General features: G+C 37.4%; 1 protein-coding gene across 1 annotated transcript; it reads left to right on the top strand.

Annotated features, from left to right (window-relative positions):
- Positions 1 to 11,374: 11,374 nt before the first annotated feature.
- Positions 11,375 to 12,322, top strand: LOC144241550 (olfactory receptor 2C3). Its single transcript, XM_077776135.1, has one exon. It carries the CDS (start codon positions 11,375 to 11,377, stop codon positions 12,320 to 12,322), a length of 948 nt encoding a protein of 315 aa, XP_077632261.1.
- The last annotated feature ends 10,563 nt before the right edge of the window (positions 12,323 to 22,885 follow it).

The raw sequence follows: 22,885 nt of genomic DNA, 5'->3' as shown, positions 1-22,885 counted from the left end.
CTTCAAGCTGTATATACATACGTATATACAATATATATACGTACACATACAGACAGGAATATTTCTTAGCCATCAGAAAGAATGAATCTTGCCATTTGCAATTAATGACATGATGGTGCTAGACTGTATTATGTTAAGAGAAATAAGTCAGTCAGAGAAAGACAAATACTATATGATTTCAATTATAGTGGAATTTAAGAAACAAAACACATGAACATGGCAGAAAGAAAAAAAGACACAGCAAAGCAAACCATGAAAGAGACTTTTAACTATAGAGAACAAACCAAGGGTTGCTGGAGGAGAAGTGGGTGGGAGATGGGCTAAATGAGTGATGGATGTGAAGGAGGGCACTTGTTATAATGATCACTGAGTGTTATATGTAAGTGATGAATCACTGAATTCTACTTCTGAAACCAGCAGCAGCAGCAGCAACAAAACAATATTTGCCATGCTGTTCATTAGATCCTCAGAACTTAATTATCTAATAACTAAAAGTTTGAACACTTTGAGTAATACCTCCCGATTTTTCCCATTCTGTAACTGCTAACAACCGTCATTCTATTCTCTGCTTCCATGAGTTTGAATTCCTTCCTTTCTTCCTTCCTTCCTTGTTCCCTGTATCTCTCTCCCTTCATTTCTTCCTTCCTTCCCTTTTCCATTTCCTCATATAGATGACATTATACAGTATATTTTCTTCCTGTATGACTTATTTCACTTAACATAACACCCTCCAGTTTCACTTATATTGTTTCAAATGGCAGGATTTTATTTTTTATGGCTGAATGCTATTCCACTGTATATTTGTACCACATTTTCTTTACACATTTACCCTCCAACAGACACAGGTTATTTTCATATTTTGGTTATTGTGAATAATGCTACAATGAACACGGAAAACCAGGTATATAAAAGGGGGCTTCACACCACTAGTCATCAGGAATTACAAATAGAACCATAATAAGAATCACTTCACCCCTGCTAGAATCTTTATTTTCAAAAAGACAAGGGATAACAAAACCCAGTGAGAATGTGGACAAAAGGGACTTATGTGCATTGTTGGTAGGACTGTTAATTGGTACAACTACTGTGGGAAACAGTATGGATGTTCCTGAGCATTCTTAGTTTAAACCTCAATTAATTCCATAGATCTGATCAGTGAAGCAAAGCAATAATAAAAAAAATAATAACCAAGTCAAATAATATCCTGCTTTTGTTTTTCCCAAACCACCAAGTTGCTCTGATGATAATTGCTGTATTGGAAAAATTATTTTGTATTTCTGCAAGTAGACTGAATGATACTCAGATGCTAAACTGTATTTCAACAAAGTTCATTGGCAATGACAGCATGTGTACTTATGTGTATATGTGTATGTGACTGTGTTCAGCTGTGCACACAGATATCATGCATCTTTGCCTAAGTAGAATTTGTCTTTTCAAATTATCTGGAAGGGATGTAAGAGCTGACATGCTAGCCTGAAAGGTGCCCTTTGTGACATTGTTTCTGTATTGCCTACTTAAATAAGAGTTTTAGAACTCGCGAGAGCTATCTGACAGGAGGGTATAAGCTTTCAGCTATAGGATTCATAAGTTCTGGGGATGTAATATACAGCACAGTGACCGTAGTTAAAAAAAACTTGTGTTATATACTTGAAATGTGCTAAAAGGGGCACCTGAGTAGCTCAGTCAATTGAGCATCTGACTCTTGGTTTCAGCTCAAGTCATGATCCCATATTTATGAGATCAAGACCCATGTCGGGCTCTGTGCTGAGTGTGCAGCCTGCTTAATATTCTCTCTCTCTTCCTCTGTTCCTCTCCCCTGCTCACTCGCTCTCTCTCTCTCTTTCTCTCTCTCTCTCCCTCTCTGGAAAAAAATGTGCTAAAATAATAAGTTTGTGTTCTCACCACACACGGGGGGAAAAAGGTATAAATCTGTGGTGATGGATAGTTTAATTATGCTAATTAGGGGCATGATTTTGCAATGCATACATAAGTAAAAATGTTGCTGTGCACACCTTAAGTATACACATTTGTCAATCATGTCTCAATAAAACAGAAAGAAAAGTGAGCTTTGCCCTCTTAAGGCCTTCACCATTGTTCTGAACTTTTAGAATGAAAAAATCACAGTGCTATGGACTGAATTATGTCCCTCCATTCATATTTTGAAGCCTTAATTCTGGTACCTTAGAATTCATGTTTGAATATAGGATCTGTAAAGCAGTCATTAACTTGAAATGAGGACAATATGGTGGGTAGTAATCCAAAATGACCGGTGTCATAAGAAGAGTTTTTGGACACACAGAGGGACACCAGGAATGCACACACAGAGGGGGGAAAAGCATGTGAAGAACAAAAAATGTTATCATCTACAAGCCAAAGAGAGATGTCTGAGGAGAAATCAACCCTTATGGAACCTTGATCTTTACAGAACCATATCCTCCAGAACAGTGAGAAATAAAGTCTTGTTGCTTTATCTACTCATTTTAAAAAATTTGTTACATCAGACCCTAGACAGCTGGCTGCAGAGGAGATGCACTGACGACAGTGGACCAATGCAGTGCAAGGGACTGGATACTTGACACTCTTTCTCTCCTCCTGCGGTAACTCGAGCATCAGAGGTGTATTGGAAAAGAATAACTGATACCCTAGCCTGAGCAGTTAGGACATCCTATATGCATAGGATGGAAAACATGGATCATGTCTTCTACATGCACTGCTTCTCCAAGTAAGAGCCCAGAGCCTGGCATGCCAGGAGAAGGTGTCACACCCTCAGTCTGTCCCTGCATCTGAGAGTCTGTCCCCAGAAAAAAATGTTGGAGTAGCCCAGAAGGTCATTTTAAAAGATCTATATAAGAGCCTTCAGATAAGTCTCAGAACACTCCTGCTGGCATCTGGAGACACTGGAAGTTCTCAAATGTGTATCTTTGTAGAGGTATAAACACATGGTACATACAACACACAGAAAAGATCTGAAGCCATTGGAAACCTTACAAAACCTGAGAGATTGGGAGAAAAAGTATACAGAATCCACTGAGAAAGCCTTCTAACGGGTACATAAAGACACAAGCCAGAGTACACAAGGTGGAGAGTCCCAAATATCACTATGAATAGGAAAATAAAATAACCAAGGTCCCAACAAGAGAGACCAAGAGATACCATTCAAAAAACACTCTCTGAAAGGATAGGCCCTGGACAGTCAAAGAGTCTTCTTGGATATANGAGCAAATCAGAGAACTCTAGATGCTGGCGAGGGTGTGGAGAAACGAGCACCCTCCTACACTGTTGGTGGGAATGTAACTGGCACAGCGCCTCTGGGAAACAGTGTGGAGGTTCCTCAGGAAACTAAGAATAGAACTCCCCTATGACCCAGCAATAGCACTGCTAGGAATTTACCCAAGGGACACAGAAATGCTGAGGCATAGGAGCACATGTACCCCAATGTTCATAGCAGCACTCTACACAATAGCTAAAACATGGAAAGAGCCTAAGTCTCCATCAACAGACGAATGGATCAAGAAGATGTGGTTTATCTATACGATGGAATACTACATGGCAATGAGAAACAATGAAATCTGGCCATATGTAGCAACATGGATGGACCTTGAGGTTGTTATGGTTAGCGAAATAAGTCAGGCAGAGAAGGACAAATATCATATGTTTGCACGTATAGGAGGATTAGGAGGAACTTGACGGAGGACCATGGGGGAGAAGAAGGGGGAAATGGTGGGGGAAAGGGAGAGAGGCAAACCACGAGAGACTCTTGAATGCTGACAAAAACTGAGGACTGATGGATGTGGGGGGGAGGAGGGATGGGCATGGAGGAGGACATTTATGGGGATGAGCACTGAGTGTTATGTGGAAACTAATTTGACAATAATCTATTTGTGAAAAAAAAAAGAAGCAGAAGAAGCAGAAGAAAGGAATAAAAAAAAGAAAAAAATTTGTTACATCAACATTAGCAAACTAATACATATGTTCCCATCACAGTTTGCCACACACATATTCACTCATGAACACAAACACAAAGAAAGAAAAATTAAAAGTATTCCTTTCACTGTAGAGGGGAGTTACATTGGAGATTAGGATTTCAACAAATAAATGGGAGACATAATTCATTCCAGAACACCATACAAATGAAGGCTCAGTACAGGCAGCTTGCTACATAAATCTGAAGTTTGGCAGAGAAGTGCTGGCCACAGATATAATTTGGAAACTTCTCAGGATTTAGTTATTATTTGAAGTGATTACACTAGGTGAGGTCACTAAAGAAGGGTGTGAAATATAAAAGAAACGTTACTTAGAAGTGCAAGCTTTAATACCCATGTAACATTTAGCAAGCTCACTGAAAGCCCCAAGTACCCTATTTTAAGGTGGCATTCATAACAGCTCCCTCCAGAGTTAAATTTGGAGTACTCTGGATAATTCAGGGATAATTCAAATATCAGATAAAGTTATTTTTGTTGTAAAATGACACATATTGGAATAAAGTATGTCTGTTACATATTCCATTGACTATATTCCTGTGTTATATCAAAAACATTATATATTCATAAACAGAATAGATCCAGAATCATTCATTCATTGATTAATAATAATAATAAGTATATATTAGATGTTGTAATATCAAGGCATATATTGGGATAATGGACAATGTAATAATAACCAGGGTAAACACAGGCCTTACCTTCACAGTTTAAAAATTAGAATGATATTCTGCAAATCTTTTTATATACGTATCAAAAAAATGGAAGGCAAGTAAAATAAGCGGCTAGACTAGTAGCCAGAACAAGTTAATTGAAGTGCAATGTGCAAACCCATTCATGACAAATTTCAACAGCCAAATTCTTAGTAGTTATGTTCACCCAAATCTTTACACAAATTGAGGGGTAAACTAATCCTGGTGCAATTAGAGGCAACTGCTAGAGGAATAAGAATTACTATCCATTGAAGTTATTCCATAATATATTTAAAAGTGTATTGTTGTCAATAAAGACATTGAAGAAAAGAGAATTACAGAACAATGTACTTTATGAATATAGATACAAAAATCTTCAAAGAAAATAGCAAACTAAATCCTGAAGAGCATACTAAAAGCATTATATACCAAGTGAGATTTATTACAGGAATGCAAATATGATTGAACATATAAAAATCAATTCATGGGATTTAAGAAGGAAACTTCTTCAACATAATAAGGTAATATGTTTTTAAATCCTCACAGCTATGGGGCACCTGGGTGGCTCAGTTGATTGAGTATATGTCGGCTCAGGTCATGATCTCACAGTTCATGAGTTCAAGCCCCACATCAGGCTCACTGCTGTCAGTGCTGCACCTGCTTCGGATCATTTGTCCCTCCCCCTGCCTCTACCCTGCTCACTCTCTCTCTCTCAAAAATAAATAAAAATGTAAATAAAATAAAATAAAATAAAATAAAAATAAAGACCCACAGCTAACATCATACTCAATTGTGAAAAACTAAGATTACTCCCTAAATTCAGGAACAAGTCAATGGTGTCCAATTTATCATCTCTATTCAACATTGTATTGAAGTTCTAACCAAAGTAATTAGGCAAGAAAAAGAGGTAAAAGACTTCAAAAATGAAAATTGAGAAGTAAAATGATCTCTACTCACAAATGGCATGATTTTTAATGTGTACAATGCTGAAGAATCCACAAAACTGTTAGTGCTAATAAATGAATTCATTAAAGTTGGAAGATACTTGATCAAGTAAAATTGCAGTTGTATTTGTGTACACTATCAATAAACAATCCCAAAAGAAAATTAACAGTATAATTCTATTTACAATATCATAAGAGAAAAAAATGCTTAGGAATAAATTTAAGTATATTTAAGATTTAGAACAACAAACTGTTAATGAAAAGAATTGAAGACATAAACAAATAGAAAGACATCCATGTCTATGAATGGGAAGACCTAACATCACTAAGATGACAATATTCCCCAAAGTGATCTATGGATTTAATGCAATGCCTTTCAAAATCCCAATGTTTTCTCTTGTCATTGCTGCAAAAATAGAAAAGTCAATTCTCAAATTCATATTGAATTACAAGAGTCCCAGAATAGCCAAAACAACATTGGAAAAAAATAACAAATTTGGATACCTCACATTTTCAAATTTCAAAACTCACTACACAATTATAGCAATTAAAAGTGTATTACTTACATAACTATATACATGTCGATCAGTGGTCCAGAAATAAACTGATAAATCTATGGCAATTGATTTTAGATAAGGGTGCCAAGACAATTCAGTGGGGAAAGAACAGTTTCTTCAACAAATGGTGCTGGAACACTGGATAAATATCTGTTTAAAGAATGAAGTTGACGGGGTGCCTGTGTGGCTCAGTTGGTTAAGTGTCCGACTTCTATTCAGGTCATGATTTCACAGTTCGTGGGTTACAGCCTTGCATCGGGCTCTGTGCTGACTGCTAACTCAGAGTCTGGAGCCTGCTTCAGATTCTGTATCTCCCTCTCTATCTCTCTGACCTTCCCCTGCTCACGCTGTCTCTCGTCTCTCTCTCTCTCTCTCAGAAATAAATAAAAACATTAAAAAAAAAGAATGAAATTGAACCCCTATCTTATGCCATATTAAATATGAATAAAACATAAATAAATAAGCATAAAGGACCTAATTATAAGAGCTAAAATTATAAAACTCTTAGAAGAACATACAGAATAACCACTTCATGACTTGATTTGACAATGGTTTCCTAAATATGACACCCTAAACATAAGCAAAAGAAAAAATAGACAGACTGGACTTCATTAAAAAAATTCTTTATCAAAGGCCACCACAAAAAAGAGTAAAAAAATAAGCAGCACACAGATGGAAATTATTTGCATGTCATCTATCTAATATAATCAGAATAGATAAAAAAACTTTTGTCTTAACAACAAAAAGACACAAGTAATGCAGTTAAAAGTGGACAAAGTTCCAAAAAAGATAAAGTGACCAAAAGTACATAAATAGAGCACAATATCATCAATCTTCAGGGAATGGAAATAAATACCACAATGAAATATGATTTCACACACACAAAAACATGTTTAAGTAGAAAATAAAAACTATTGGCAAAACTGTGGAGAAATTGGAACACAGCACAGTACTTGCAGGAATGTAAATGGTGTGGTCACTGTTAAAAAGTTTGGCAGTTGTCCGATAAGTTAAACACAGAATTATCATTTGACCCAGGGATTCCACTCCCAACTGTACACCTGAAACAATTTAAAACAGGCATTCAAACAAAATTTGTAGAGAAATGTTCATTGAAGCTCTGTTTAAAATAGCCAAAGGTAAAAACAGCCAAAATATCCATCAACAAATACAGCCAATGTCCATCAGCAGATGAATAGGTAAATATAATGGTGAAGTCACACAATGGAATATTCATTCAGCTATAAGAACAAATGAAATACTTACATATGCCACAATGTGGATAAAACTTTAAAACATTATGCTAAGTGAAAGAATCCAAACACAAAAAGCCACAAAATGTATGATTTCATTTACGTGAAATACCCCAAATAGGTAAATCCTTAAAGACAGAATGCAGATTAGAACGCCAAAGCCTGGAGAAAGAAAGCAAATGGGGGCATGAAAAAGTTCTGGAACTAGATATTGGTGATAGTTGCACTATTTTTGTGAATGTACCCAATTTCACTGATTTATATACTTAGAAAATTGTTATGACACTAAATTTATGTGTTGTGTGCATTTTAATACAATAAAAATAATCTCATTTTTAAAGAAAAGAAGTTACCTCATTGCTGTGGTATACACCAATAATTATGCAATTAAATTTGAAAGAAAATCTATAGCAGCATGTACCAAAATTATTGTAATGAGTAAATATTTCACTCTCTCCTCCACTGCATGATAAATCTTTGTGTAGACAGACTTCATTCTTATGTTCCTATAAATAATGTTTGGCAGCATAAAAACATAAAATAATGTTTTATTCATAAAAGTAATCAATTATCTTGATTACAATGAAATTGTAGTTATTCAATAGGGAAAAAAATCCCCAAAGCTTCTTTCCTCCCAATTTCACTCCCCTGACATATACATCACCTTCTGTCTCCCTCTTCAGTGCTCCAGAGGATAAAATGAATGTCTCATGATTATACAGGTTTTATGACACACTTGGTCCTTTGTGGGTCGGCATGTATTTCTCATTCTGGAAACACCGTAAGCCATCCTTATTCCTTTTGCTGACAGTTTTCATAGGGGAAAAAAGTGTTTCTAACTTCAATCTATTCTGATTTTAAAACTCAAGAATGTGTTCTTCAGGCATGCATTTAAATACAATCTAACATGTCTGCCATCAATGAATTGGAGATTTCCAATATTTTAGGGCTTCTTAACTCCCATGGCTACTTTCCTACTTTTCAATGCCACATCCACTGCATTTATCGATTATCCACCTTTGAAGTAAAATACTCCCCATTATACAACATTTCCACTCTCTATACAGGGGGATGCTGCTGTTAGATCACCATCAGTAAGTGACATTCTTGGGCTTGTTTATTTGTTTGTTTGCTTGTTTATGGTATTAAGATGAAAGGGAATCACAGAGTTTCTGTCAATTCCAGTTAAGGCTGATGAACACTGATCCACTTCAATAATATGACTTGCTCTTCTTGAGGTCTTTGGTATTTTAGCAGGTTACCTACATCCAGGAGTAGAGTTTGTAACACCTCATAATTGACTAAAATCTTGAACTCCAAACATTTTCATAACTGTTCCTATGCTACCTTTCTTTGTCATAATATCACAGGACTTGGGGAGAGGATAATGTTTTCAAAAATGATTATTTATTGTGACAGGTTTTGGTGAATCTCTGTGAATGGGCAAACCTCCTCCTTTACTGGGAATTCTATTTTTGTACTAAGAATTTGAAAGTGTAGCTGCAGTACTAGCACTGAGCAGCTCTGGGACTTTGGATAAACTACTGAACAGTTTTAGAAATAGAACAAGACACTGTAAAGGTCTCTACTTCCTCAAAAGTTCTACTGAACTGTTACGTCATGACTGATCTTATGGCCACCATCTCTGGTGACATTCATACATATTCTTCATATGTGAGCCCATGTTCTTTATCCCCACAGAGGGGAAACTATATCCACAGGTGACAATGTAGGTTTTGGTTTTTCCCTTTACTTTTGGACGTCCCCATGCTCATCCAAGATGATTCTCTCTATGGGACAATCACTCGATTGTATCATGGTTCAGTTGCACACATCTGTCTTCATTTACTTCTCTCTCACATCCATATTATGAAGCCATCCATGTTCTCACAGCTCTCAATGTTTCCCAAATTTGAAGGAGTTCCCAATATATCTTCCAGATGCTTTTTCAGAGCATCAGTGCTGTATTGACCTGCTATATGCCAATCAGACAATTGTCTCAGTATGGTGGCTCTATGATATCCATATTGGTACAGCTTCTGCTCATACATTTTGGCAAATGTCTGAAGCTCTCTGAGCCCCATTTTTACATATGCACAATGGAACATATGTGTTCAAGTTTATTTTCCTTGATTAACTTTCAGTTTTAGAGATGAATAAGTTTCACCCCTTGGGACTTTAAAAGGGATGACAATTGAGCTTATAGCTGCTCTGTTCTCCTCACCTGGATGGATTTTAATTATAATGAATTTGTTCTTCCTTTTAAAATCAAGGAAGAAAAAAATTAATGTTTCTGTAAAAGAAAGACCTCAGAACTTTTCAGGGACATCTGAAGCGGCTGAAATTATTCATGTTTCTCTATGTGGATTTCTGAATTTCCACATTCTTCTTGCTAAGTCATGGTTTATTCTCTTCCACCTGTGTAAGATGAAGGAATAATCTGTGTCAAGAGTTCTTTCCTGAAAACACTGTTGTGAGATTATGCTGAGGATTCTTTAATTATGCCTTTATATCACTCTGGTGCTTCCTCCATCATGACCATAAGCATATTCTAATGACTTGTTTTACAATTATTCACTCAATGGATATCGATTAAGGGATTTTTGTGAGCCAGACACTGAGCTAGGCACTAGGGACCCAGAAGCAAAGTAAACACAGCCATGAGTGCATGAAATTTATAGTCTACCAGAGTGAAACAAGTACAAACATAATAAATTAGAATAGCATATTTGTTCTATAGTGATAAGTAATGCAAATAAAAATAAATTAAGAAAGGAAGAGAAGGGAGCTGGGAGGGTTTTTAATATTAAATTACACCTTTGTTTCATTGCATGGAAGTGTTGATTCACTATCTTGTACACCTAAAACTAATATTACACTACAGGTTAACTGACTGGAATTTAAATAAAAACTTAAAAAATATGACACATGTGCTTCAATGAAAGATGACTTTTAAAAAACAACCTGAATGAAGAAGGCGAGAAATCGAGTCTGTGGATGGATGTTTTGGGAGAAAGGCACTGCAAGCCTTGCTCAAAGACAATGGGGGTTATGGGGCGCCTGGGTGGCTTAGTCGGTTAAGCGTCCGACTTTCGCTTAGGTCATGATCTCGTGGTTCGTGGGTTCGAGCCCCGCGTCGGGCTTTGTGCTGAGTGCCAGCTCAGAGCCTGGAGCCTGTTTCAGTCTGTGACTCCCTCTCTCTCTGACCCTCCCCTGCTCATGCTGTCTCTATCTCTCTCCTAGAAATAAATAAAACATTAAAAAAAAAAAAGACAACGGGGGTGTTAAGCAGTGGAGACATATGATCACATTGTATCTTAACATAATCTTCTGGCCTCTGTGTGAGAATACTCTGAAGGGAACTAATGGGAAAAGCAGGAAGACAAGTTTGTATACTAGATCAATAATTCAGGTGATAAATAATGGCAGCATAGTTCAGGGCTGTAGCAGCAAGGCCACAAGAAGGATGAGAACCTGAATTTAATAATAAACCAAAATTTGTTGATTATGGAATTTAAGAGAAAGAGAAATGTCACTGTGGATTTCATTTGGCCATTAACTGAGAGAGGGAGTATCACAGGGAGCAATTAATGCCTCTGCAGTGTTTCATCAAATGAAATACTATCCGTTACCCAAGAAAAAGTTCATCACTAAATACTCAGGTTGACTACAGATGTTGCTACTGTAAGCATTATTTCAATAAAATAACCAAGGCAAAGATTTTTGTATCAATGTCCATTTTCTCCTAAGCTATGCATATTTTCATGTCTTTCCAAATTGGCCTCCAGGAAGAGGATGTAACATCATCCACAGAGAGGTTAAGTAGATGTTTTCAAGAACAATGGGTATAAAATTATGTCTAAAGTTTGCTAACTGCTGGAATCATTTGATGCCTCATATCCCCACTCACTGCAGGTGGTCTTTTAATCCCCCTTCTGGCTTCACGTGATGATGGGAATAGCCAATGCAACTTCTCCAGAAGTCTTTGTACTCCTGGGCTTCTCTTCACGACCCTCACTGGAACCTATCCTATTCATCGTTGTATTAGGGTTTTATGTAGTGTCTATTTTCAGCAATGGCATCATCATTCTGGTTTCCTGCATGGATGTACACCTTCACACTCCTATGTATTTTTTCCTCGCCAACCTCTCCTTCCTGGACATTAGCTTTACCACAAGCATTGTCCCACAACTCCTGGTCAACCTCTGGGGACCACAGAAAACCATAAGCTATGAAGGGTGTATGGTCCAGTTCTATGTCTCTCACTGGCTGGGTGCGACTGAATGTGTCCTCCTGGCGGTCATGTCCTACGATCGCTATGCCGCCATCTGTAGGCCACTGCATTATACCGTTATTATGCATCCACAGCTTTGCCTCAGCTTGGCCTTTGCTTCTTGGCTTGGGGGTCTGACTACAAGTATAGTGGGCTCCACACTCACTATGCTCCTCCCACTGTGTGGGAACAATCACATTGACCACTTCTTCTGTGAGATGCCCCTCATTATGCAAATGGCTTGTGTGAAAACCAGCCTCAACGAGGTGGAGATGTATGTGGCCAGCTTTATCTTTGTTGTCTTGCCTCTGGGTCTCATCCTGATCTCATATGGCCACATTGCCTGCACTGTAATGAAGATCAGGTCAGCAGAAGGACGGAGAAAGGCCTTCAATACCTGCTCTTCCCATGTGGCAGTTGTGGCTCTGTTTTATGGGAGCATCATCTTTATGTATCTCCAGCCAGCCAAGAGTAACTCTCACGAACAGGGAAAGTTCATAGCCCTCTTCTATACTGTTGTCACCCCGATGCTGAACCCCTTGATTTACACGCTCAGGAATAAAGATGTGAAGAAGGCTCTCAGGCATATTGCATTAGAGAATTGCTGTGGCTTTGCAGGGTAATTGGGGCATATTAGAGATGTGAGTAACTTTTGAGAAGTAAGAACAAAATTAAAGATATCAAAATTGATTGGGGGGACAGGATATTTGGGATGTAGTTTCTGTTCCAATATATCTTGAGTTTAAGGTAAGTGACAATCTGATATGAATGTGCTCATACATCATTTTCAGGCCAAGGCAAAGAGAAAGTATTTTCTGTTTTAATTTTTTGTTAATAATTCTATTGTTTTGTTATTTATATTCTTATATATATGTAATATATATGCTAATTGTCATATTGTTAATTGCTTATATAGTGTTATATATGTTCATTGTTATTTTGTTAATTGTTTTTATTAATTGCCTTTGGAGATGACTAATCTGTGTGAAAGGTTTTACATTTTTTCCTAATATTTGCAACAAATCCACAAATTAAATATTATTAATTTCATAAAAGTTAGGCAATTACAACACTACTAAGATTTTATGCTGAGATTTAACTCTAGATCTATCTATCCATAGACATGTTACCATTTTGTCTATAACCCCTAGTGATACAATAAGAAATATATAAAAATTTGGTCTTTGTACCTGGTGACACAGAGCTTCTAGAACCATTGGAATTTTCTGAGTGATTTGGGTGAGAGATATGTCTTTTGTTATTTATAATGAGGCCATTTCACACATCTTCTCTAGCCATCTAGTTGAACTGTCTTTTGTCTGGCCATTGAGAAAGCTTCCCTTTACCATCATATTTTAGGACATCCACAGAAGACTATCCTACAATCTTGTTCCCTTCTCTCTGCTGCTGGTATAAAATGTTGTTTCACCTATAAGAATTGTATATGCTCTTTCTTCCTTTGATAATTGGATAAATATTATACAACTTTTATGGGCTTTAGAGGTAGGGAAGAGAAGTAAACAAGAGCAGAGACACATGATAATGTTAGTCCATGAGTCAGGAAGGGAGTAATGGAGTGCATTAACATTTTTAAATTTTATTTAGTACTCAAAAAATGAAAAGGAAAAAATGAAAGAAAGTAAATTTTAAAGTATTACATAAAAATTTTCAATATCTGAAAAAATCTTTAATCATTTAGATTAATATTAAATATTAATATTCAGTTAACCTTCCCGGAATAAAAATCCTCCGAAGTTTAAAGGCAGTTATTTTCCCTTGCCTGCTTGCAGTTGTGATCAAGCTTAGTACATAAACTTTTACAGACTCATAATATAGCAGCAAGGAAGGGGCAGGAGGACCCTCTGAGCTCCCCATTTCCCCAAACATGCAATTTCTTCCTGATGTCAAGGCTAAGTCTCAACTTAGGACAGCAGCACAGAGAGAGCCAACCACAGAGATCCTCCCAGAACCATGAAGGACAGCACTGGGCTCTGCCCTGCTCTTCTCTCAAGGCTTGCCTTGTACAGACAAGAATGGTAACAATTATTCATATTTTCCTCTATTTTCCTTAAGAGTCCAGGCTGATGGATCATTTACTAATCCAATTGCTACCTAAATGCTTAACATGAAATTAAGACATCCTGTCTGGAATCCAAGAAGATATACTCAAAGTTTGATTTGTGCCTCAGACTGATCTCCACAATAACTAAAATCAGCACCAAGTATTTCACACACTTTTGGTCTTATGTCCAGTAGAGTTTGGGGAAGCCTCCAACAGAGCTATGCTGAGGCAGTGCAGCCAGCCTGATGAGAAGTGAGGAAAGGTCTTTCTAAATATAGTGAATTCCTATCTTATTTTAGTATATGTCCTATAGTCACAGTAACGGGAAAAGATGTTTATATGCTGTATTGTAAAACAACCACCGACTTTTGTGTATTAGGCCCCTTTTCTGCCCAATACATCAGAATCTTCTAGATTATATTGTTACTCTTGTAACTCCTTCCCCCCTTGCTGCAACCATCTGCACAATCTTTGATAGCTTCTCACAGAAGCCAACAGATCTAAGTACACCCCACTTCCTGTCTGGGTCTCCTTACATACTGCTTTCTGTGAAGATCATGCTGGATTTAAGCATACACAGCCTGGAAAAAAAGACACACTGACCACAGTAACAAGAGCTGATGAAGATGTGTTTCCCCTTCATCCCTCGGAGAACTAATCTGAGATGTATTTCTGTGTGGGTGTTTTTCTCACACCAGGCAATTCTCTGACACCAGCTAGGTGTTACAATTTAACTCAATTTGTATACTATCTACCTAGAGATAGCGTCAGACCCTCAAGATTAAGAGCTCAGTCCCACAAAACTACCCTCACTTTAGGGACCAATTGCAAATTCAATTGGTCACCTGTGCTTCTGACCAACCAGGTATAAATCAGAAGTTCCCACATCTCCCTCCTAAGGCTTGATTACTTTACAGGAGTGGCTGAGAGAACTCAGAACAGTTTTCTTAATAGATTACTGATCTATTCTGAAGTATATTAAAGGATACAAATGAAGAGCCAGATGAAGTGATACAAGGGGGGAGGTCTAGAAGGGTCCAAAGCACAGATTTTTACCCATAGAGATTGGATTGCATCACCCTAGCAAAACGTGGATGCGTTCTTGTTTACCAGCCCAAAAGCTCCCCAAACTCCTTACTTTTGAGTTCTTATGAAGGCTTCTTTATCAAGGCTTAATTAATGAAACCATTGGGCATTAGTGATTAATTCAACCTCTAGCCACTCTCTCCATCACAGATGTCGGGGCAGTTGTGGGGGCTGAAAGTCCCAATTTTCTAATCACGTGAGTGAGTCTTCTGGAAACCACCCTTATCTGGCATTTATCAAGAGATTTTCCACTTTGGAGAAGTATCTGTTCATATCTTCTGCCCATTTCTTCACTGGATTCTTTGTTTTTCAGATGTGGAGTTTGGTGAGTTCCTTATAGATTTTGGATACTAGCCCTTTATCTGATATGTCATTTGCAACTATCTTTTCCCATTCCGTTGGTTGCCTATTAGTTTTATGCATTCTTTTTTTGCCGTGCAGAAGCTTTTAATCTTGATGAGGTCCCAATAGTTCCCTTCTGCCCAGATTCCCTTCCCTTTGGGGGATGTGTCAAGTAAGAAATTGCTGCTGTTGAGGTCAAGGAAGTTGTTTCCTGCTTTCTCCTTTAGGGTTTTTATGGTTTCCTGTCTCACATTCAGGTCCTTTATCCATTTTGAGTTTATTTTTGTGTATAGTGTGAGAAAATGATCTACTTTCATTCTTCTGCATGTTGTTGTCCAGATGGCCAACAGACGCATGAAACGATGCTCAGCGTCCTTCCTCATCAGGGAAATACAAATCAAAACCACACTGAGATACCACCTCACGCTGGTCAAAGTGGCTAAAGTGATCAAATCAGAGGACTCTAGATGCTGGCGAGGATGTGGAGAAATAGGCACTCTCCTACACTGTTGGTGGGAATGTAAACTGGTGCAGCCCTTCTGGAAAACAGTGTGAAGGTTCCTCAAAAATTAACAGTAGAACTCCCCTATGACCCAGCAATAGCACTGCGACAAATTTACCCAAGGGATATAAGAATGCTGATGCATAGGAGCACATGTACCCCAATGTTCATAGCAGCACTTTCAACAATAGCCAAAACATGGAAAGAGCCTAAGTCTCCATCAACGGACGAATGGATCAAGAAGATGTGGTTTACCTATACTATGGAATATTACATGGCAATGAGAAAGAATGAAATCAAGCCATGTGTAGCAACATGGATGGACCTTGAGGGTGTTATGCTGAGCGAAATAAGTCAGGCAGAGAAGGACAAATACCATATGTTTGCACGTATAGGAGGATTAGGAGGAACTTAACGGAGGACCGTGGGGGAGAAGAAGGGGGTAAATAGTGGGGGAAGGGAGGGAGGCAAACCATAAGAGACTCTTGAATGCTGAGAACAAACTGAGGACTGATGGGTGTGGGGGGAGGGGGGAGATGGGCATAGAGGAGGGCACTTGTGGAGATGAGCACTGGGTGTTATATGGAAACCAACTTGACAATATACTATTTGTAAAAAAATAAATCTAAGAACCCCCCAAAAAATAGACAAAGGATTTGAATAAACATTTCCTCAAATAAAATGTACAAATGTCAAGACATTTAAAAAAAAGAAAAAATACTGAAGCAAATAATGTTCAAGTTTATATTTTATGGACATCTTTAAATTATCCTTCAGAATCCATAAATCTATACCTTTACCAATTTAAGAACGGCATATAATTTCACAATTTTACTAACATTGCAACCTGTAGACCAGCTCAGTCTTTGTTTGTCAGTCTTACGTATTATCAATTTATTTGATCAGAGTGAGGTGTTTAATGTTTACTTATTTATTTTTGAGATATATAAAAAGAGAGAGCATGGCGGAGGGGCAGAGAGAGAGAGAGAATCAGAAGCAGGTTTTGCACTGCCAGCACAGAGCTCAATGCAGGGCTCGAACCCACAAACCGTGAGATCATGACCTCAGCTGAAGTTGGATGCTTATGTGGCTGAACCATCCAGGCACCCCAATCAGGAGTAAGTCCTAACACCTCCTAAAATGTTTTGGGACTATTTGTATTTCTTCCTTAATTTCTTTTCTTTTCTTTTCTTTTCCTTTTCTTTTCCTTTCCTTTCCTTTCCTTTCCTTTTCTTTTCTTTTCTTTTCTTTTTTCTTTTCTTTTCTTTTCTTTTCTTTCTTTCTTTCTTTCTTTCTTTCTTTCTTTCTTTCTTTCTTTCTTTCTTTCTTTCTTTCTTTCTTTCTTTCTTTCTTTCTTCTCTTTTTCCTCCTCCTCCTCCTTCTTCTTCTTATTTTACTTTCGTTGTATGACTCTATTCCCCTGTCACCATATAAGCAGTGAATTTTTTTTCCAGTAAAGTGTTTATCCTTTTGCTATTTTTGTTCTGTTTTGTGGTACAAAGGTTTTAATTTTTATGTATTAAACTCTGTCAATTATGAATGGTTGCCATCTTGTGCTCATTATTTCATTAAATTAAATGAATTATTATTATTTGAACATATTTTATGTATGTGGACTGTCTGGAGTTGCAAGAGCAAAGAAATGGTGTCACTGCTTATAAGAGATCTACAAGTTCACCAAATAAGCAAGCCAATAGCAAATGTACTTTAAAAAAAAAAAAAAAAAAGAAGCAATGATCCAGTGGGATGAACTCAGAAGAGGTAACAGGAGATCTGGGATCTCCCTGACGAAATAAAGGAGCAAAACACACAACATTGGTATAGAGTAAATTACAAGGGGAAGGAGAGCAAAGGGTTTAACAGAGGAAGAGCTTTATGTGGAAAGCTCTGGTGTGGCTGGAAGGTAGTGAAAGAGTGGTGGGGAGGGATTTCTGAGACATACTACAGTTCCAGGTGACTAAGTGTCTTAGAGACTCCAGATGAATGTTGTCTTGTGTTTTCAGACTACTTGGAAAAGGACATGATTTTATAACTCAATGCTTGAAATTATACTTAGACATTATGTTTATCTTGTTGTTTTATGGTTTTTCTATTTTATGTTTAGCTTTTAAATCCATTCAGAGAGAAGGACAGGATGATATTTAATATTTCCAAATGTTTGGTCAATAGTCCCCCAAATTTTCATTTTATTAGTTACATTTTCACCATTGTCCTGAAATTATACCTTTGCTATATACTAAATGTCCTAAGTATATACATTTATTTGGGGAATATCAATTCTGTTCATGTAATATTTAATAATTTCTATATAAGTAACCCACTTTTAGTACCTGCAGCTTTATAGAATATTTTATCATCTAGTTGATCAAGGCATAGGTCATTGTTCTATTTGTTTTTTCCAGTTTATAATTTTCATGGTTGTTACAATGTTTTGCTTTACCAGATTAAATGTCACAACAAGATCCCTTCTTACTAACTCCCAAAAAATCTTATTGCAACTCTTATTGGTATTGTACTAATTATAAATTAATTTCAGAATTCACTTTTTTTTTAGAATGAAGACCACTGTGTGCATAATGAAAATGGTCATGGAGTACAGAATTTAGGAGTAAGGTATGAGGTCAGGTCATATTTGTTGTGGAACCTGGCTTTTTAGTGACTATGTATTCTCAGTTAATAAACCCACCTTTTTGAGCCCTATTCTCTTCACTATAGAGTGGGATAATAACACCAGTCTCGTACAGTTGCTATAATCAAGTAATGAAAAGTGGGTAAAGAACTCAATATAGTGTATGACAAAGTAAAACAAAAATGATTATGCCTTTTTGTATATAAATGTAGTCTTTTATTTCTTCATAAAGCTTTTTTCATCTAGGCTTTGATTACTATTTAGAGTATAAGTTACATTGCCAACAGAGACCAAAAATAAATGGCTCAAAGGTGATAAAATTCATACATCTCTGATGTAGGAGGTTGACCACCACTAGGTGTAGAGCAAGAACTACTGACAAACAGCTGATGTAGATGTATTAACTGGAAATTACCCCTATATCTGAAATCTTAGGTGTGACCACTTAGGTGTGACCACTTAGGTGTGACCACTGTCAAACTTAGGTGTGACCACTGTCAGATTCCTCTTAGTCTCTGGGAAAGATCACTTGGTCCTTGTTTAGATCATATACCTGATATTTTATTCATGCCACACTTCATGTTTCCACTTTCCATGAGGTTTCCTTAATGCAAGGCCCAAGTATGATGTAGTTTGGGTGACTAAGAAAGAAAAAATAAGTGTGTCTTCATAAGCAAGCCTTGCCCCATTTACATACCTAGATATCAGCCACATCAGTGCAACTAACCCAGAAAACAACCCAAAGATTAACATTTAGACTCCACAGTTAATCACAGAAAGAAAGCCACATCAAAAAGGATATGTGAGGCACAGACTCGGTTGGGAACCAAACTAACCTGTGAGACTAACCACAGATGGGAAGGACATCACAAGCATGGAGAAAGGAGAGAAATACCAGACACACCAGACACAGGGGACCCGCCCTGGGAAAACAGGCCACAATAACATTTGGCTTTGAAAACCAATGGCTCTTAACTTCGTGAGTTTTTTTTTTTTAAACCAGCTGAGCTTAACTCCAGGTACTTTAAAAATAAGTGGGCTCATCTCTGGCAGAGTGGAAGGCAATAGGACACTGAGCCCCTGTCCTTAAAGAGACAGCACAACAAATAACCTCACTGGAATACAGCGTAGAAGTAGCAGTTTGAAAAGCATATGGGGTATACAGAAACATGCATTTACTCATCGATGGACCTTGANTAAATAAATAAATAAATAAATAAATAAATAAATAAATAGGAAAAAAAAAAGAAACACGCATTTACTAATCTCCGAACATGTGCTGGAAGTGACTTCTCTAAGAACCAAAAAGCTGGTGCTGTCATTTCTCTTCCTGCCACCAGCGTAAACATCCAAACCTGCAGGAACCAGCACAAACACTCTCCTCCTAGTTTGCTAGCACCTCTTGCCCAGTCCCTGCTTTCCCCTGTGGATCTGCCCCATTCAACCCACCACTTAGCAGGCATCCTTCCAAAGAAGCTCCTAACACACCTCATCCTGCAAGCAGTCCTAAGAGTGAGTAGCACCACCTCAAAGTGACTGCTGCCCTGGGAGATGGGGAAGATAACTACACACCAATTTGACTGCAGCCAGAACAATGGGCTGGGGGAAAGCATTTGGCCTGACTTCAGGCCCCATCCATCAGTGAAAGTCTCTCAAGGAAGAACTCGGAATTTCATATGATTGTCACCCCAATAAATAGGCTAAGGGTAGATATCCAGTCTGATCCAACTACAAGCCAAATGCTGCACCTAGACCAGCCCCTTAACAGCACAGAGACTGAACCCTGCCCACAATAGGCAAAAGGAATCATTGTAGCTGACTGTTTTAAAGGAAAATGTGGCTGAGCCACAACATTAGGGTTCACAAAACACACACGGCAGACACTCCCTGAAGTGTCTTATTTTGAATATAAATAGGCTAAATGCACCAACAAAAAGACATAGGGCAACTAAATATGTTAAAAATTCACGACCCATTAGTAAGCTTCCTATAAGAGATTCAATTCAAACCTAAAGACATGAGATTAACAGTGAAGGTATGAAAAAATATTGTTCCTGCAGATGGAGGAGAAAAGAAAGCTGAGGAAGCAAAACTTAGACAATATCAAAATTTTAAAACCTTTAGTTAACATGCAATGCAATATTGGATTCTAGAACAGAATTCACAGACTCATCATTTACAAACAACACCCAGTGCTCATCACAAGTACCTTCCTTAGTACCCATCACCCATCTAGCCCATCCACCTCTCTCCATCAACCCATAAGTTAGTTGTTCTCTATCATTAAGAGTCTCTTATGATTTGATTCCCTTTCTTCTCTCCCCTTCCTTTCCTTATGTTCATCTCTTTTATTTCTTAAATTCCATATATGAGTGAAATCATATGGTATTTGTTTTTCTCTGAATTATTTCATTTAACATGATACATTCTAGCTCCCTCCATACCCTTGAAAATGGCAAGATTTTATTCTTTCTGAAGGCTAAATATCATTCCATTGTATGTATGTGTGTGTGTGTGTGTGTGTGTTTGTGTCTGTGTATATATATATACAATTCCAATATATATGTATATACCACATCTTTATCCATTCATCAGTCAATGGACGTTTCGGCTCTCTCCATACTTTGAGTGTTGTTCATAATGCTGCTATAAACATTGGGGTGCATGAACCCCGTTGAATATCTATTTTTGTATCATTTGGGCAAATAATCTGATAGTGCAATTGCTGGATCATAGGGTAGTTCCATTTTTAGTTTCTTGAGGAATGGCCATACTATTCTCCAGATTGGCTGCACCAGTTTGCATTTCCACCAAAAGTGCAAAGGGTCCCTGTTTCTCCACATCCTTCCCAACATCTGTTGTTTCTTGTGTTGTTTATTTTAGTAATTCCGAAACGTGTGAGGTGGTATCTCGTGATTTTGATTTGTATTAACCTGATGATAAGTTGTGTTGAGCAATTTTTCATGTGTCTATTAGCATCTTGATGTCTTCTTTGGAAAAGTGTTTGTTCATGTCTTCTCCCTCTTTCTTAACTGGATTATTTGGTTTTTGGGTATTGAGGTTATAGATTTTAGATATTAACCCTTTATCTGATATGTCATTTGCAAATGTCTTCTCCCATTACGTAGGCTGCTTTTTAGTTTTGTAGACTGTTTCCTTCAATGTATAAGCTTTTTATTTTGATGAAGTCCCAATAGTTCATATTCCTTTTGTTTCCTTTGCCTTCAGCAACGTGTCTAGTAAGAAGTTAAACCAACTGACATTAAAGAGATTGCTGCCTTTGTTCTCTTCTAGGATTTTGATAGTTTCCTGTCTTACATTCAGATCTTTTGTTATTTTTTAATTTATTTTTTGTGTATGGTGTAAGAAGACGGTCCAGTTTCATTCTTCTGCATATCGTCATCTAGTTTTCCCAACACCGTTTGTTGAAGAGTCTGTCTTTTCTCATTGGATATTCTTACCTCCTTTGTTTCCTTTGCCATGCAGAAGCCTTTTATCCTGATGAGGTCCCAATAGTTCATTTTTGCTCTTGATTCCCTTGTCATTGGGGATGTGTCGAGTAAGAAATTGCTGCAGTGGAGGTCAAGGAGGTTGCTTCCTGCTTTCTCCTCTAGGGTTTTGATTGTTTCCTGTCTCACGTTCATGTCCTTTATCCATTTTGAGTTTATTTTTTGTGTATGGTGTGAGAAAACGATCTAGTTTCATTCTTCTGCATGTTACTGTCCAGTTCTCCCAACACCATCTGTTAAAGAGGCTGTCTTTTTCCCATTGGATACTCTTTCTTGTTTTATCAAAGATTAATTGGCCATACATTTGTGGGTCCAATTCTGGGTTTTCTATTCTATTCCATTAGTCGATGTATCTCTTTTTGTGCCAATACCATATTGTTTTGAGATTATAGCTTTGTGGTAGAGGCTACAGTCTGGGATTTTGATGTCTCCCGTTTTGGTTTTCTTCTTCACTATTACTTTAGCTATTCGGGGCCTTTTGTGGTTCCATGCAAATTTTAGGACTGTTTGTTCTAACTTTGAGAAGAATTCTGGTGCAATGTTGATTGGGATTGCATTGAATGTGTATATTGCTTTAATATTGACATTTTCACAAAATTTATTATTCCGATCCATGAGCATGGAATGTTTTTCCATTTCTTTGTGTCTTCTTCAATTTCCTTCATAAGTTTTCTATAGTTTTCATCATACAGATCTTTTACATCGTTGGTTGGGTTGATTCTTAGGTATTTTAAAATTTTGAGTGCAATTATGAATGGGGTCAGTTTCTTGATTTCCCTTTCTGTTACTTCATTGTTGCTGTATAAAAATACAATCGATGTCTGTAATTTGATTTTGGACCCTGCAACTTTGCTGAATTCATGGATCAGTTCTAGTAGGCTTCTGGTGGAGTCTGTCAGGTTTTCCATGTAGAGTATCATGTCATCTGCTAAAAGTGAAAGTTTGATTTCATCTTTGTCAATTCTGATGCCTTTGGTTTGGTTTTGTGGTCTGACTGTTGATTCTAGGACGTCCAGCACTATGTTAAACAACAGTGGTGAGAGTGGACATCCCTGT

The sequence above is a fragment of the Crocuta crocuta genome, unplaced genomic scaffold, assembly GCF_008692635.1.
Source record: "Crocuta crocuta isolate KB4526 unplaced genomic scaffold, BGI_CrCroc_1.0 scaffold441, whole genome shotgun sequence".
Classification (NCBI taxonomy): Eukaryota; Metazoa; Chordata; class Mammalia; order Carnivora; family Hyaenidae; genus Crocuta; species Crocuta crocuta.
Note: the sequence above shows the minus strand (reverse complement) of the source record. Positions and strands in the feature narration are given on the sequence as shown.

Excerpts from the sequence above, each read along its gene's own strand:
- LOC144241550 (XM_077776135.1), top strand. The coding sequence starts at position 11,375 with ATGATGGGAATAGCCAATGCAACTTCTCCAGAAGTCTTTGTACTCCTG.